The following is a 13188-nucleotide window of genomic DNA, read 5'->3' on the forward strand; positions in this document are numbered from 1 at the left end:
GAGCAGTAAGAAGAGACAGCCATAATCATCCCATATTAATTCAAATTGCAAGAAGGTGAAGGTCAGGGGACAAAAAGAAAAAAGAAAAGCAGTATTTGTCAGATGGAAAAGGACAAAACCAGTTGGAAAAGGATTTTATTTTTCAGACTTCTAAGAAAATTTACAAACAGTGGTGGTGTAAAAAAAAAAAAAAAAAAAAAATAGACACCCTATAAAAAGTGTTGACAGTTTCTCAAACTACAGCATCAAATGAAGTTACAGAGCAACAAACAGTACAGTATAATGCTATTCCTCAAATTAATAGCAACTAAGTAGCTGAAAATTGAATAAGTCTAATAATAAATCTCGGTAGCTTACTTAGAAATCCCACAGCAATCCAACATTCTGAGCTTAAAACATTCTTAAAATACACACAGATTTCATCTGGGCATTAATCTATAGCACTGAAATCACCTAGGCAAAAATTGCATAGCAGAAGGCACGTCTTGCAAAGGTTATAAAGAGGGACATCACGTGCACACTACAGTCATATACAGCAGAAAGCAAAACACCCTGTATATTTGCTTATTAATCCCCAACGCATATTATGAAATACAATATAAAAATAAAAAAGCAAAATTTAGTAGTTTCATTCATGCTTGTGCTATTCTTCATCCACAGTGAAACAGAAAGGCTTCCTTCTCCTTTTTTTGTTTGAATCCCTCTGTGTTCATCATCAACTCTGCCACTAGCAGAGCAGGTGCTTCCTAATCTAGACAATCCCCATCACCAATGCTACCATCACTTCCACATATGCGTGTTATCACACTGCATCCTGCCTCCAGCTCTTCACATAGCTTCTCTCAGCTCCAAAACAAAGATGACATGCCCAAACCTAACCTTGATTTGCTATAGATTGCATCCAAGGTAGCAAACAAAGGCATACCTGTTTTACTCATGCTGCAGGCTTCCTACTATTCACTCACTTTAAATAGTAGGCATGTAAAAAAACATCACCACAATTTAATTAACAGCTTAATTTGAAATCGCAAAGGCACTCCAAACACTGGCCCAGTAAAGCCTTCTGAACATGAATTCCAGTCAGTGTGAAACCTGGTGTCTCATTAATTCATAAATGAACTTCTCTTGGCCCTAACCATATCTCAAATTAATTCTGATCAAAGCATGAGAAACAATTATTATTTTTAGTTAGATCACATAGATTTGTGCTTTCACTGTATTCAGCATGAGAAAAGCCAGACAAAGCATCCATTAAATACTGATAAAAGAACTTATTTTGACAGTTTAAGACAATGTACCTAAAAGTCACTTTTTCTTTCCAAAGTGAAAGCGAGTCCAATCATTCCTATTACTGAAAGTTCTTTCCCAAATACTTCCAGTCAAGTAGAAGAAAGGGAAAAGAAAGAAAAAACAAACAAGCATGCACATAATGTGAAAACACCATTAAAAAAAGAGTCGGTAAGAATGTTCTATCAGTGTCTCTCCGTCACTAAATTTGCTTAAATAGCGACTATTCCTGACACTCTTACTAATTAATGTTAATAGGTAATTAGAATCAATGTGAAACCTGTTGGCTCTTCACAAAAAAAAAAAAAAAAAAAAAAAGATATTTTTATATGTATACACACAAATATATATAAAAATAAAAAGATCTGGCTGCGTATGTCATGGAAGTGAACAGGCAGTTAAAAGAGGAGCAGCATAATTTTGCCTTTAAATGTTCTGATTAATAGAACAGAATCCTTACTTTCAGTTGCCTGTTTGCCACAGACTTCCAGGGTAAGTTTCAATAAATGCATATCTGAAGTGACAACTGAGATCACCCAGAAACATTTAGACCATGTGAGCTAACTCCATGCCAGCTAATTCTCCCCTGCTACAACAAAGCCATCTTGGGCTTGCTCTTCTCAGAGTAGAGACCTTCTAGGAATCGGTTTCACGCATTCTTTTCCACTTTTCCACAAAAAGCCAGCAGCAGAAACTGTTTTCCTCAGCTCAAAAACAGCAGAAGCTGGAGGCTGAACCTCAGCCCTTGCATCCAGTCAAACTTTCAAAATGAAACTGGGGGGCTTGCAAAGGTGGCCTTGGAAGAACACTGTTCCTAACAGTGAATGTAGACACAACCTTATCCTGCTACTCAAGCATTTTCTTGCCTCCCAAATGACACAAATACAGGGCAATGTCCAAGGTCCTCTCACACTGCTGAGGCAGATGCTACACAAGCACCTCAGGCACAAAGGATTTTCTTGTTTTCAGACATGAACACAGCCAATGATGCAAATGCATAACACACCACAAGAAGAAAACTGCCCCTTAAGTCTTTTTATTTCTTTTATAGCTTCCCATACACTCAAGTCCTTTTCATAGCAGTATTTATGTAATCCCACCTGCTGAATTAAAAAAAAAAAATACACAATTGAACCATAGTATTTAATCCTTCATACAAAAATCTTTGCTGAATCCCCACTTCACACATTCCTAATTTGAGCACACACTCTGACCTTACCATCATTTCAGCAGCTCTGACAGTTTTACCTTCATCTTATTTACCAAAACTGAAGTATTCTCCAGAATAGATAAAAACAAATGTTTTCTCCATGCCTTGTAAAAAACTTGCTGCAATAAAAAGCCAGGAATTTAACAGGGTTCAGAAAGAACTCTAGAGAGAATAAAGACATACAGATATTGTCAAATGTGTTTAGAAAAGCGTATGAACCTCCATGTCTTCTGTGACTGGTGATCAAGGATAACTTTCCCTGTAAATACACTGCCCAGTAGTAGATCAGTAATGGATTTTTGAATACATCCCCTAAAGCATCTCTCAGTGGTCAGTTATAAATACAATAAGGTAATTTGTCTTGGACTGATATGCTAACCAGACTATCTTCTCTTTCCCTAGTAAGAAGCTTCACTAATCTGCCTTCTTCTTGTGCAATATATGCTCACAAATTACAACAATAAAGAAAAACATGAAGAAAAAAAAAAAAAATGCTACAGCCATTCCAAAGAGGAGCAAATAGTACATAGCCTCAACCTTCTGTCTTTTGAAATACCAGCAGCAAGACAGGTCAGTGTTCTCCATACCAAGTTATTATCATTATGGGACAAATTCAGCCCTCTCATGTGCCTTTGTAATTTCTCTCTCTGTCACTGCAAGCTATTCACATACACTCAAAGAAAAAAATTGGTCAATTTAAAAGCAACGATTGATGGGCTATATTATTCAAGCGTTCTCTTGATCAGGCATAGATTTTGAGGAAATAATGTATGAAGCCTCTCCACTTGAGCATAAACAATACAAATATAATTACCTTAATTAAAATGATAAAGGAAATAACATGACTTGTAAGTTAAGCCATTTAAAATTAATCATGCTATATTAAGTAAGGCTTGTTAGCATCTGCTCAGCGTTAGGTATTTACCTTTAGTCCACCACAGATTGGACAAGCTGAAAAAAGAGCTCTTGTCATCCCAAGGTGGGGGCTACATGTGTCATAGGGGTCAGCTGAGGCTCCACTAGGTGGCGCTAACTCACTACTTTTGGAGTCTGACACCTGTCCTGGTGGTTTTGTATCTGACCACCTCGAAACAAAATCCACACACGCTTCATTACTTGAGTCTTTGGTGCTTTCTGGGAGTAAGGATGACGGTCTCCCTCTGTCCTGGCTGTGCTCTGGTGCCCTCTGTGCTTCTAAGTGTGGAAGGAGCAGTTTTGGATCATTAACACCATGAGGCAGGGCCTGGTCCTTGGGTAGCGTGGAATCTGCACTCTTGGGTTGCACATCTTTAGCAGCTGCCTGTAACAAACTCCTGGGTATATCATAAATATGTCTGAGAGAGCTGGGAACCTGATACTCTGATCCCACACCTCTCTGAGGATCACTGTGAGGACAAGTACATAAATTCTGATCCGAAGGAAAGTTCAATGGCAGGCTAAGCAATGATCCAAACTCATCGCCATGGCAGATGTCCAAGCTCCCAGCATAGGAAGAGAAGCTTCCAGAGTAAGAAGAGTGACTACCAGTAGCTATTCCACTGTCAGATGAGCTCTGACGGCCTATCTCTTGCAGTTGTCTGGACCGAAGGGGCTTTGGAGGCGGTTTGGCAGTGCCACGTGCCCCTTCTGGATGGATCTTTTCTTCCCCAAGATGAATGCCCTTTGCAGCTGCCAGTCCATGACTCTCTTGCGAAGTGCTGGCTGAAGACTGTTCAGGCCAAATTGTCAATCTGCTCCCAACGCTAACATCCGAGTGGCTGGTATCTGAAGATGAGCTTGAAAGACTTCGATCATCTCCTAAAAAAAAGGAAGAAAAGAGATCAGCCCATGTTTAAAACACAGCACACAGACTGGAAGCAGGGCTAGTACACACAGAAAGAACCCTGATATTCCATCTGCTTTGTACAGGGATCTTCTACTGGAACGCCATCATTCCTGCAATTATCCCTATCTCTGCTGGAAAAATAACGGGCAGATAATATTTTTAACACAACCCTACCACGCTGTGTAATACACTGCATTCAGGACTACATTTTTAGAGTTCATGCAGCCAGCTCTCCTCTTTTTACAGGTGTTTCACTACTGTACAGTTAACTAGCTTTATTTTAAATACTTCAGTCTTATATCACAGGGAGTCGTCACAAGCTTTCAGAATAGCTGAGGGTGCTCTGAAAAAAAAAAAAAATAATAATAATAATCCACAAACTTGTTAATGTAATCCAGAAGCATATAAAAGATTTCAAAATTTCTATTGAAATTGAATGAACCAGAAGATTGTGGTACTTTTTCTCAAGTCTTATCTGAATGACATCAAAATGCACATTAGAAACAGAAAAATAAAATCAAGCTTGAGATTGTCCTGTTCTCTGCTGTCTTCTACACTGTATTTCTCCATAATATCCATACTAAAAGACAATAATACAACACAGACACAAACAAAAGTGAGAATGCTACTACATTTACATATCTATACAGAAAAAGATCTAATGTACAATCTGCAAGATTTTTTCTTCAGGGTATTCTCAAGGAGGACATTTTTACAGTATCTATAGCTATCTAAGACAGAATATGGAAGAAAAAAACTAAACACTGATGAAAGTGTCCTCATGCTTTTATGAGAAACATACACACCATATTTTCCTGTACCAACTCCATAAAGTTATTTTCTTCACTCTCACCTAAATATATTGTATTTAGACAAAATAAAGAAGACAAGGCCAACAACAGGATAATTTTGTAGATATTAATTCTAACTAATTTTAAACCTTGAGAAATAAGTTGCCAGATGGGTTAGATAAATGAAGGATCCACTAAAAATCAAGATCTGAGCTTTGGTGCTACTGAACTATTTGTTTTCAATTGCTATAGGAAAAGTTTAGAACAATTTTCCTACATTCTGTGGAATGATTCTTGTTTTGTACTAGCAGAAAATATCTGCATTCATGCTCTGAAATTTAATCCTTTCTTTTCCCTTAGTGCCCACTACTTGACACTAGCTTCTGACCCCCTGCACAACTTGGGATGAAATGATGCTGCCATCTAGACAGAAGACATGAATCACAAAAATATTAGTGCAGTTCTCAGCAACGTCTGAAAAAAAAAAATAATAATAAAAAAAAATTACCCTAATAAAAAATTACCCTGAATAAAACAGTTATCTACTGGCAGAAATACACATGCACATATACACACACACTGACGTATAACAAGATTCTTCAATTTCTTTGAATTCACTTTTTCCCAGTTAAATATTTTAGAATTTTGGAAGGGAAGCTCTCCTACAATCATACATGAAGTGTCCTAAGTACAGCTTAGAACTGCATTTGAACGAAGACAGTGGGAAAGTCTAGATCTCCAGATTCAGGCAAATGACCTCCCAAACCTACAGAGACTCTTGGTATTATAATTTCTCACAAATGTTTAATTTTCCTGTGCAGAACTCAACAGAATATGAAAAGCTCTCTTTGTGATTCCTCATTCAGCCACATAACTGACCACAGAGACTAGATTTAAAAAGCAAACAAAAAAAAAAACTCAGGCATGCTTTTCTATTGTATTACAATATTACGTCAGTCTGGTAGCTCTATCTAAGAGAGACTTCCACAAGGGTCAGTGGCATTTAGTCACAAACCACATTACTCAGCAGTGACTGAAGCGGCCAAGGACAAGAATACCCTAAATGAAACATGTTGACCATTATTTTATTTTATTTTTTTCCTCTAAAGCTCATCATCTTATAATTACATATACACGGTTCATTGCTACAGCTTAGAAAATAAGGGAATACCACCTATATTTAATTAAAGAAGTTACTTACCTCCGCTGCCCTGGCGACTTGTATGAGACAGCAAGCTCAAGCGCTTCTCTAATTGCAAAGCTTCATGAGCCAATCTTTCTTCTGAATATGCCGGATTTGTAGTTGGATCTGTAAAAGGAACATAAAATGAATAAATCAAAAAAGACATGGAAAGAATACATGAATAGAAATTAAAAAGCATTTTTATGTTAGATATTCTGTTTTTGCGTTATAAGAGAAGGAAAACATTGATTGGAAAACGTCTGGGACATCCTTCCATCAAATAGAGAATCCTGAAGAAATGCAACACAGTCACAATTTTAAGCGTCAGTGACTTTAAAAATTGTAACTAGAATTTGTGGAGCTTACCACAAGCCCTGAAAAGCACAGCATTAGAGGCAATAGCTATTGGAATAATTAACAGGTCTAGAAGAGTTTAAAGCTAATAAATGACCTGTAAAATGTGTCCTGACTTCACTGAACTCACTAGGAATTTCATCAAGACTACAATTGTTTCACCCTACAAATATAAAAATCATAATAAAGTTACAGTTATAATAAATAAACTATTTTATACCCTTATAACTGATCCAGATCAGCTATTTAGAAAGATACTGTTTTCAAGTTTGATGTTTAGCAGGCTATTAAGTCCAGAAGTCAGAGATGAAGCATCACAAAAGGGTCTCTGTCTGCCTATTCAATACAAGATAAAATAGAAGTACAAAACCACTACTAAAATAGAATCATGGAATCACTAAAGTTGGAAAAGAGCTCTGAAGATCATCTACTCCAACTGTTGACCTGTCACCATGCCCACTAAACCTCATCACTCAGTGCCACATCTACCCTCTTCTTGAATGCCTTCAGGGATGGTGACCCCACCACTTCCCTGGGCAGCATGTTCAAATGCATCACAACTCTTACTGAGAAGAAATTTTCCTAATATCTGGCCTGAACCTTGCTTGAAGCAATTTAAAGCCATTACCTCTTGTCCTAACACTAAATACCTTTGGAAAAGAAGTCAACTTTCTCTCGCTACAATGTCCCTTTGGGTAGTTTAGACAGGAATAAGGTCTTCCCCAAGCCTCCTCTTCTCCAGTCTAAATAACCAGAGTACCTTCAGTCATTCCTCATAAGGCCTGTGTTCCAGATCCCTCACAGCTTCATTGACCTTCTTTGGACACACTGCAGGGCCTCACTGTCTCACTTGTAGGGAGGGGCTCAAAACTGAACACAGTGCTATATAGGCGATTTTCCTCATACATTTTAGTGAGTTTGCCCTTCCAGCTAAAACTGCTTTAACTGAAGGTACTTTCTTTTCCGAAAGAAAGATCAACAGATATACAGAAGATGGAATAATTTTCATCAGAAAAACAGTATGGTCTCTTATAAACAATTTTCTTTCCAGCTGGGCACAGCAACAAAACTAGATAACAAAAGAAACCATCATCACAAGAGAAAGCTCACAGATTTCAAGTGGCACTAATAGTTGTGTCACATTCAGCAATTACAGAGGATATTGTCTGCTAACTTGCTCATTATCAGAACCATAGAAAATCCAAGGTTGGAAAAGACCTCCAGCATCATGTTCCAACCATCCACCTACCACCAACATTTCCCCACTAACCATGTCCCTTAGTACAACATCTAAACATTTCATGAGCATCTCTAGGGATGGTGACCACCTCCCTAGGCAGAAGTTTTAGTAGGGTTCGTAATTATCTAGAGAAAGTAATTAATGACAGATAAAACAGATTAGTTTCCTCACAACTAAAGGTTTTGCATATCCAATCAACTTCATCAACACAAAAAAATATTTAATCCCTAAATTATTTAATAAGAAGGGAAGAATGAAAAAGGCTACACGTTGCTGTGGTTAAGTTGGTAAAACAAACTAAAACAAAAAAAAAAAACAAAACAGTTGAGATGAAAGAAAAATTTTCCTTTTTCAGCCCAAATAATCCCATTTTTTAAAGACTTCGTTTTGATGTTGGTAGTGCAGCATACAAAGCAAGCTCACAATCAAAGGAAACAGCTTTTCCAGGCAAGCTGAAGCTCTAAAGGAATCCCTACATTATTAACTATCAGAGCACCTAGCTGCCATATTTCTCCTCTTTGACTCCATTCCCCCTTTCTGAATGGTCCAGGATAGGTGGGAGTATATCACAGCAGAAGTGACAATGCTGAATTTTCCATCTGCACATAATGAAATTTTCCATCTTTAGCAATCTACAAACTGGATTAGACTAGCAGAACAAGCCAGGCATACACTCAGTCTTGCTATACCAGCATATGTTGGAAATGCTAACAGAGACAGGGCAACAATGCCTGTTCAAAAAGTGCCTGTGACCTCTGTGTCTCCCAGCTCCAACAGTATTTGATATCAATGTCTGGCACCCCCTGAATCTAACTTTTAGAACAGAAAAGAGGCCTTTTTCTTCAGATTTCCATTCCTATTTCTCCTGCAATACACCCCATGTTAAGTACAGACTAGTTCAAACCTGTGTAATTGCTTACTCAAACCCAGTGCTTCCATGTGGATCTCTGCCAAAGGTAGATACCAGATTTGGCCGCCGGCACCTATGCTGCAACTCAGACAGGTCTATGCAAGGATCACCTCGTTGGCAAACTGTTATAGACTGCTGCTTGGATCTATTTTCAGATGTCCTCTGCTCCAAATAATCTACTGTTAGTTAAATATTCATATGTCCAAAAAGGTTCTATGACACTTTGAAAAGAAAGTTGGCACAACAGACCAGTAAATGAGTCAAACCAAAACGGGACATCAATCCTTGCAACAACAGAACCGCCAGTAGGAACGATCCTTCCACTTTCCTCAGAAATTTGACTGTTGATGCATATAGATTTTTCACATATGCAACTGCCAGCTTTTTAATAACTATTATCCCTTTTGAAGAAGGAGAACATTATTTATAATTTTTTAAAAAGGTCTAGAAACTGATCCTGTAAGAACAGCCTGGGGTAAACATGAGAGAAAATTGTAAAAGTAAATCATCAAATTCTGCATTTCAGATGTTCGACCGCTTTTATAAACAATCAGCTCATACACAGCTACTGAAAGCAACAGGTTTCACCCAGCAATATGGAATCTCTAGGCACAATGTCTCTTCAATGGGTCTGATCATTCTTTGGTTAAATTTTTCCCCTTGATGTAGAAGTAGACAGGCTCATGAGATAGAAACTGCCACCTGAACATCGGGTTCACAGTTATGTGCTCTGACCCCTCTTTGCTCAGTCTTATGGAAAACAGCTTGGGTTTTTCACTACACACTAGGAGACTTCTAGAGAAGAAACTTCAAACCTACCAGGTATATGTAAACTTAAAAGCCTTAGATGTTAATTACAACTGTTCATCAGTTTTACTGCAGAATTCTTGTCAACAAGGATAACACCCATTCCCAAGAAGAAGCAGGTTCTCACAGAAGAATTTTTGGTTGTAGTCTATCTACTACTCTTGAGGAGGTTTTCCCCACAAGATCAGATCAAGAACCGAAGTCACTGGCAGTCACATTTTAGAGACCAGCCCTAACTGGAGGGCATGATCTATAACTCCTTTCATATCATATATGTGTCTATAAATAAGGTTTACAAAATGAAAGATATAAACAAGCTGTTTTCTTCTTTTGTCAACAGCTGTACCTCAAAGCCTCTAAATAACTGTGGAATAATTTGCCATGTTACTAACTCAGGAAGAGAGCAGCAATGTGATGGGTACCAAGACAGCTGTCCAAGGAAGTTCAGGCAGCTTCAGCCCACACAACATCCTGCCGCACTTCCAAAAACTCTAAGAGCAATTTGGTACCTTTATTTCCCAAATTCAGGATAAATGCATCCTATAACATAATTTACTCCTGTGGAATCTAGGCAGTTAAATTCACTAGTCTTTCAGTTAAGAAAATGCTTTATCAACTGTATTTCTCAATGAGAAATAGATTCCATGCTATAAAGAAAAATCTTTTAGGCAATTACTGAAATTTTCCTGAACACTGCTTCAAGGCAAAGGAGAAGCTTTAAATCAAATTTGGCTGGACTAAAAACGTCTCTGATGGAGATTTTATTTTTACATTACGTTGGTGGCTATTCAATACAGCCACATCAGCTGCTCATCGTGGGAGATTTAGAACACTTTGGTAATACACAAATAAATTGTCACCATAATTTAAAGCTCCAAGGTTCCTGGGGAAGCACCTGTTGGGAAGAACGTACCATGTCAAGTTAAATCAGCAGCTACCCAAGATAATCTTGGTCATACGCATCTTTAAAATGCAATATTGTTTAATTACTTTGGTAAACAAAGTTAGATAAGTTATGCTCAATGCCTGTTCTTTCTTCCTTTGTAACTGTAGTCAAATTTGCAAATCAGGCCTGGACCCTCACCTTCATGCTAACATCTCCACACCTTGTAAGATGTCTGGAGGAATGCAAAGGTGTCTCAAAGTTTGAGGAGGATCCACTTGGTACAGATACTGCTGAAGGCAGCCATAGAGCTGTCTTGCAGTGGTCGAAGGTGTATCAAGCTTCGACAAAAAAAAAGAGCATCAGATAAATCCTCAGCAAGCAGCACTGCACATTCTCCAGTCAGTCACAAAGCAGCCTGAAAAAGCTTCCAGGATTAAAAAAGAACATCAAGACTATTGACATTACACTTGGAGTCTTTCCAACCTGCAAGAACTAGGCTGCCTTAGTCAAATTAACAGGGTACAGATCTCCCATGTAACAAAAGATATCACTAATAAACTGTTCAGCTTTCACTGTGTTCATGTTTGGAATTCAAAATAAATCTCGGTATTGAGAAGAAGGAATTCAACACACACCTGATAAGCAAACATTTCTCAAATAATATGCATGCAAATTTAGCATAGATTACAAACCATGCAATAAGTGATTCAGTATTCTGTCAATATCTAGACTTCTGACAATACAAGAAAACAGAATTCTATGGTTTGTTTTCTAAATATCTTCTCAAGGAGGGGAGGGAAAAAAAAGACTAAGTGACCACAATTATTTTTCAACTAGAAGCTAGGAAAAATTAGCCATCAAAGGACCTCCTTTCACTCCTTTAGAGTCTTTATTAAAATATAACACTGCCTAAAAACATCTAAAGATATGTGCACTACCTTTGGATTTCAACTTAACATTATGTCTTAACTTTAAGACCTGATTACACAGCCTTTAACAAACCAACTGTATTTTGGTACAGTTAAGCTAAATTAGCGGGCACCCAAAATAAATGTTCCACTGTGTGGTGGTGCTTAAAACAACTAATGCTCTTTTTCTTTGCCATTTTATTTTCATTTTATTTCGTATGTACCTATAATGGAATTATTTTTATCATGATAATACTCCCTATTAGTTGCATACCTGTATATTTGTGTACCTTTTAACCATATTGTTAAGTCAGGTGTCTATACGTACAAAGCCACTGGCTTCATTCATTACCCTGTTGTGAAGATTAACTAAGCAAATGCTGACTGCATAATTATATTTATTCTATGTGCATTGGAGCCCAAGAACACTGACTTTTTTCCCGCACCACACCAAGTCATTTTCTCCACTTTTTCCTTTCTTGGGACTACTTAGCAGTTATTCAAGTATATTTCTTGCTTAAGTTAGAAAGTTACAGTTAAAAGCAAGAAGTCAAATTCAAAAGGCAGCCTGCAGAGAGAAGGGTTCTCCCTATGAAAGCTTTCAACCAGAATATTGCATATATAAAGCACAATTAAGGCTGTGTAGCACTCCTCACTGCCATAAATAAAATCACTTTCAGATGATATATTTTTGAAGAATCCTCAATCTGGAGATTTACACCTAGCTATCTGGGATGTATAGGTGACTTATTTAGCACATCCATTTCAAAAGATTCTCTGAATTCCAATACTCCTGCCAGATACAGCATGCAGCTGATAGAGACTTGAGCTTCTCAAGCAATATAGCGTGTTCTGTGTAACATTACACTTGATAAGAAAAGTCAGTTTATGAATGAATCACTGGTATTGTATACGTGTATGTGCCTTAGACAGGTCTGCACAAGCTTCTGAATGGGACAATAAAGAAAGGAGAACACCAGAGCTGAATAGGTAGCTAAAATGCAAAAGCAAGTTTACATCTATGTGACATGGTCCTAAAAAGCTTTTTTAAAAGAATGCATCATCTTACAAAAAAATAAAATCAAATTTCTTAAAAAATTACTTTCCATACATTTTTGCTAAACAGAGATTTGGGAAAAGTTTTAGAAATGCAGAAGAACACACATTCACTACCAAAGTTTTAAGTATCAGCAGTGTTGAGGGGGAGGGAAGGTTCATTGTGGGTTTTTTGTTTCTTTCTTTGCTTTTTGAATACTCTTCTTAACTTTATGCAAACACAGCTCGTGGTGTTAGAAGGATGAGGTGTTACTGCCTGCTCTGCTGTTTGGTTGCTTTGTTTACCTTAGTGTTGCAATTTCAGGAAAGAGGAGACAAACTGAGTCTTATGTCTACTGTGTTTACCTTAATAAACTTGCACTTTAAAATGTTTCACATCTAGACCTAATCTCTTCCACCATGTTTCCTTCCCAAATTGATTACCTTCATCTTACAGCAGCAATAAAACTCTGCCACACATCTGTTAACTAACACTTCAATTCAAAACATTTTGTACCAACCCTTCCTCATCCTTCACAATTCCTGGATTCTATTCCCATTATATCCCATTGCCAATTCCCAGATAACTTTCTGCAGTTTCATTTCCACTCTCTTACCCTGTTTGACAGTCACTCCAACTCAACATTTTATTTTTTTAATCTGCTTAAGTCAAAAGGCAGCAGGGCTCACTGTGATTCTGATTTCCTTTATTAACATTACAGTACATGCAATACTTACCATGAAACAGGAAA

The 13188-nt window shown here is 37.5% G+C and overlaps 1 protein-coding gene across 1 annotated transcript in view; it reads right to left on the bottom strand.

The window, feature by feature from the left end:
- Nucleotides 1–13188, bottom strand: part of DOK7 (docking protein 7) — a gene marked incomplete at both ends in the record, with an annotated part of 60052 nt that overhangs the window by 31231 nt on the left and 15633 nt on the right. The window contains 2 exons of the mRNA XM_079535149.1: nt 3423–4294; nt 6315–6422. Coding sequence (XP_079391275.1) covers nt 3423–4294; nt 6315–6422 — 980 coding nt within the window. The remainder of the gene's footprint in view (nt 1–3422; nt 4295–6314; nt 6423–13188) is intronic.

Source organism: Tetrao urogallus (assembly GCF_951394365.1).
Source record: "Tetrao urogallus genome assembly, chromosome: 4".
NCBI lineage: Eukaryota > Metazoa > Chordata > Aves > Galliformes > Phasianidae > Tetrao > Tetrao urogallus.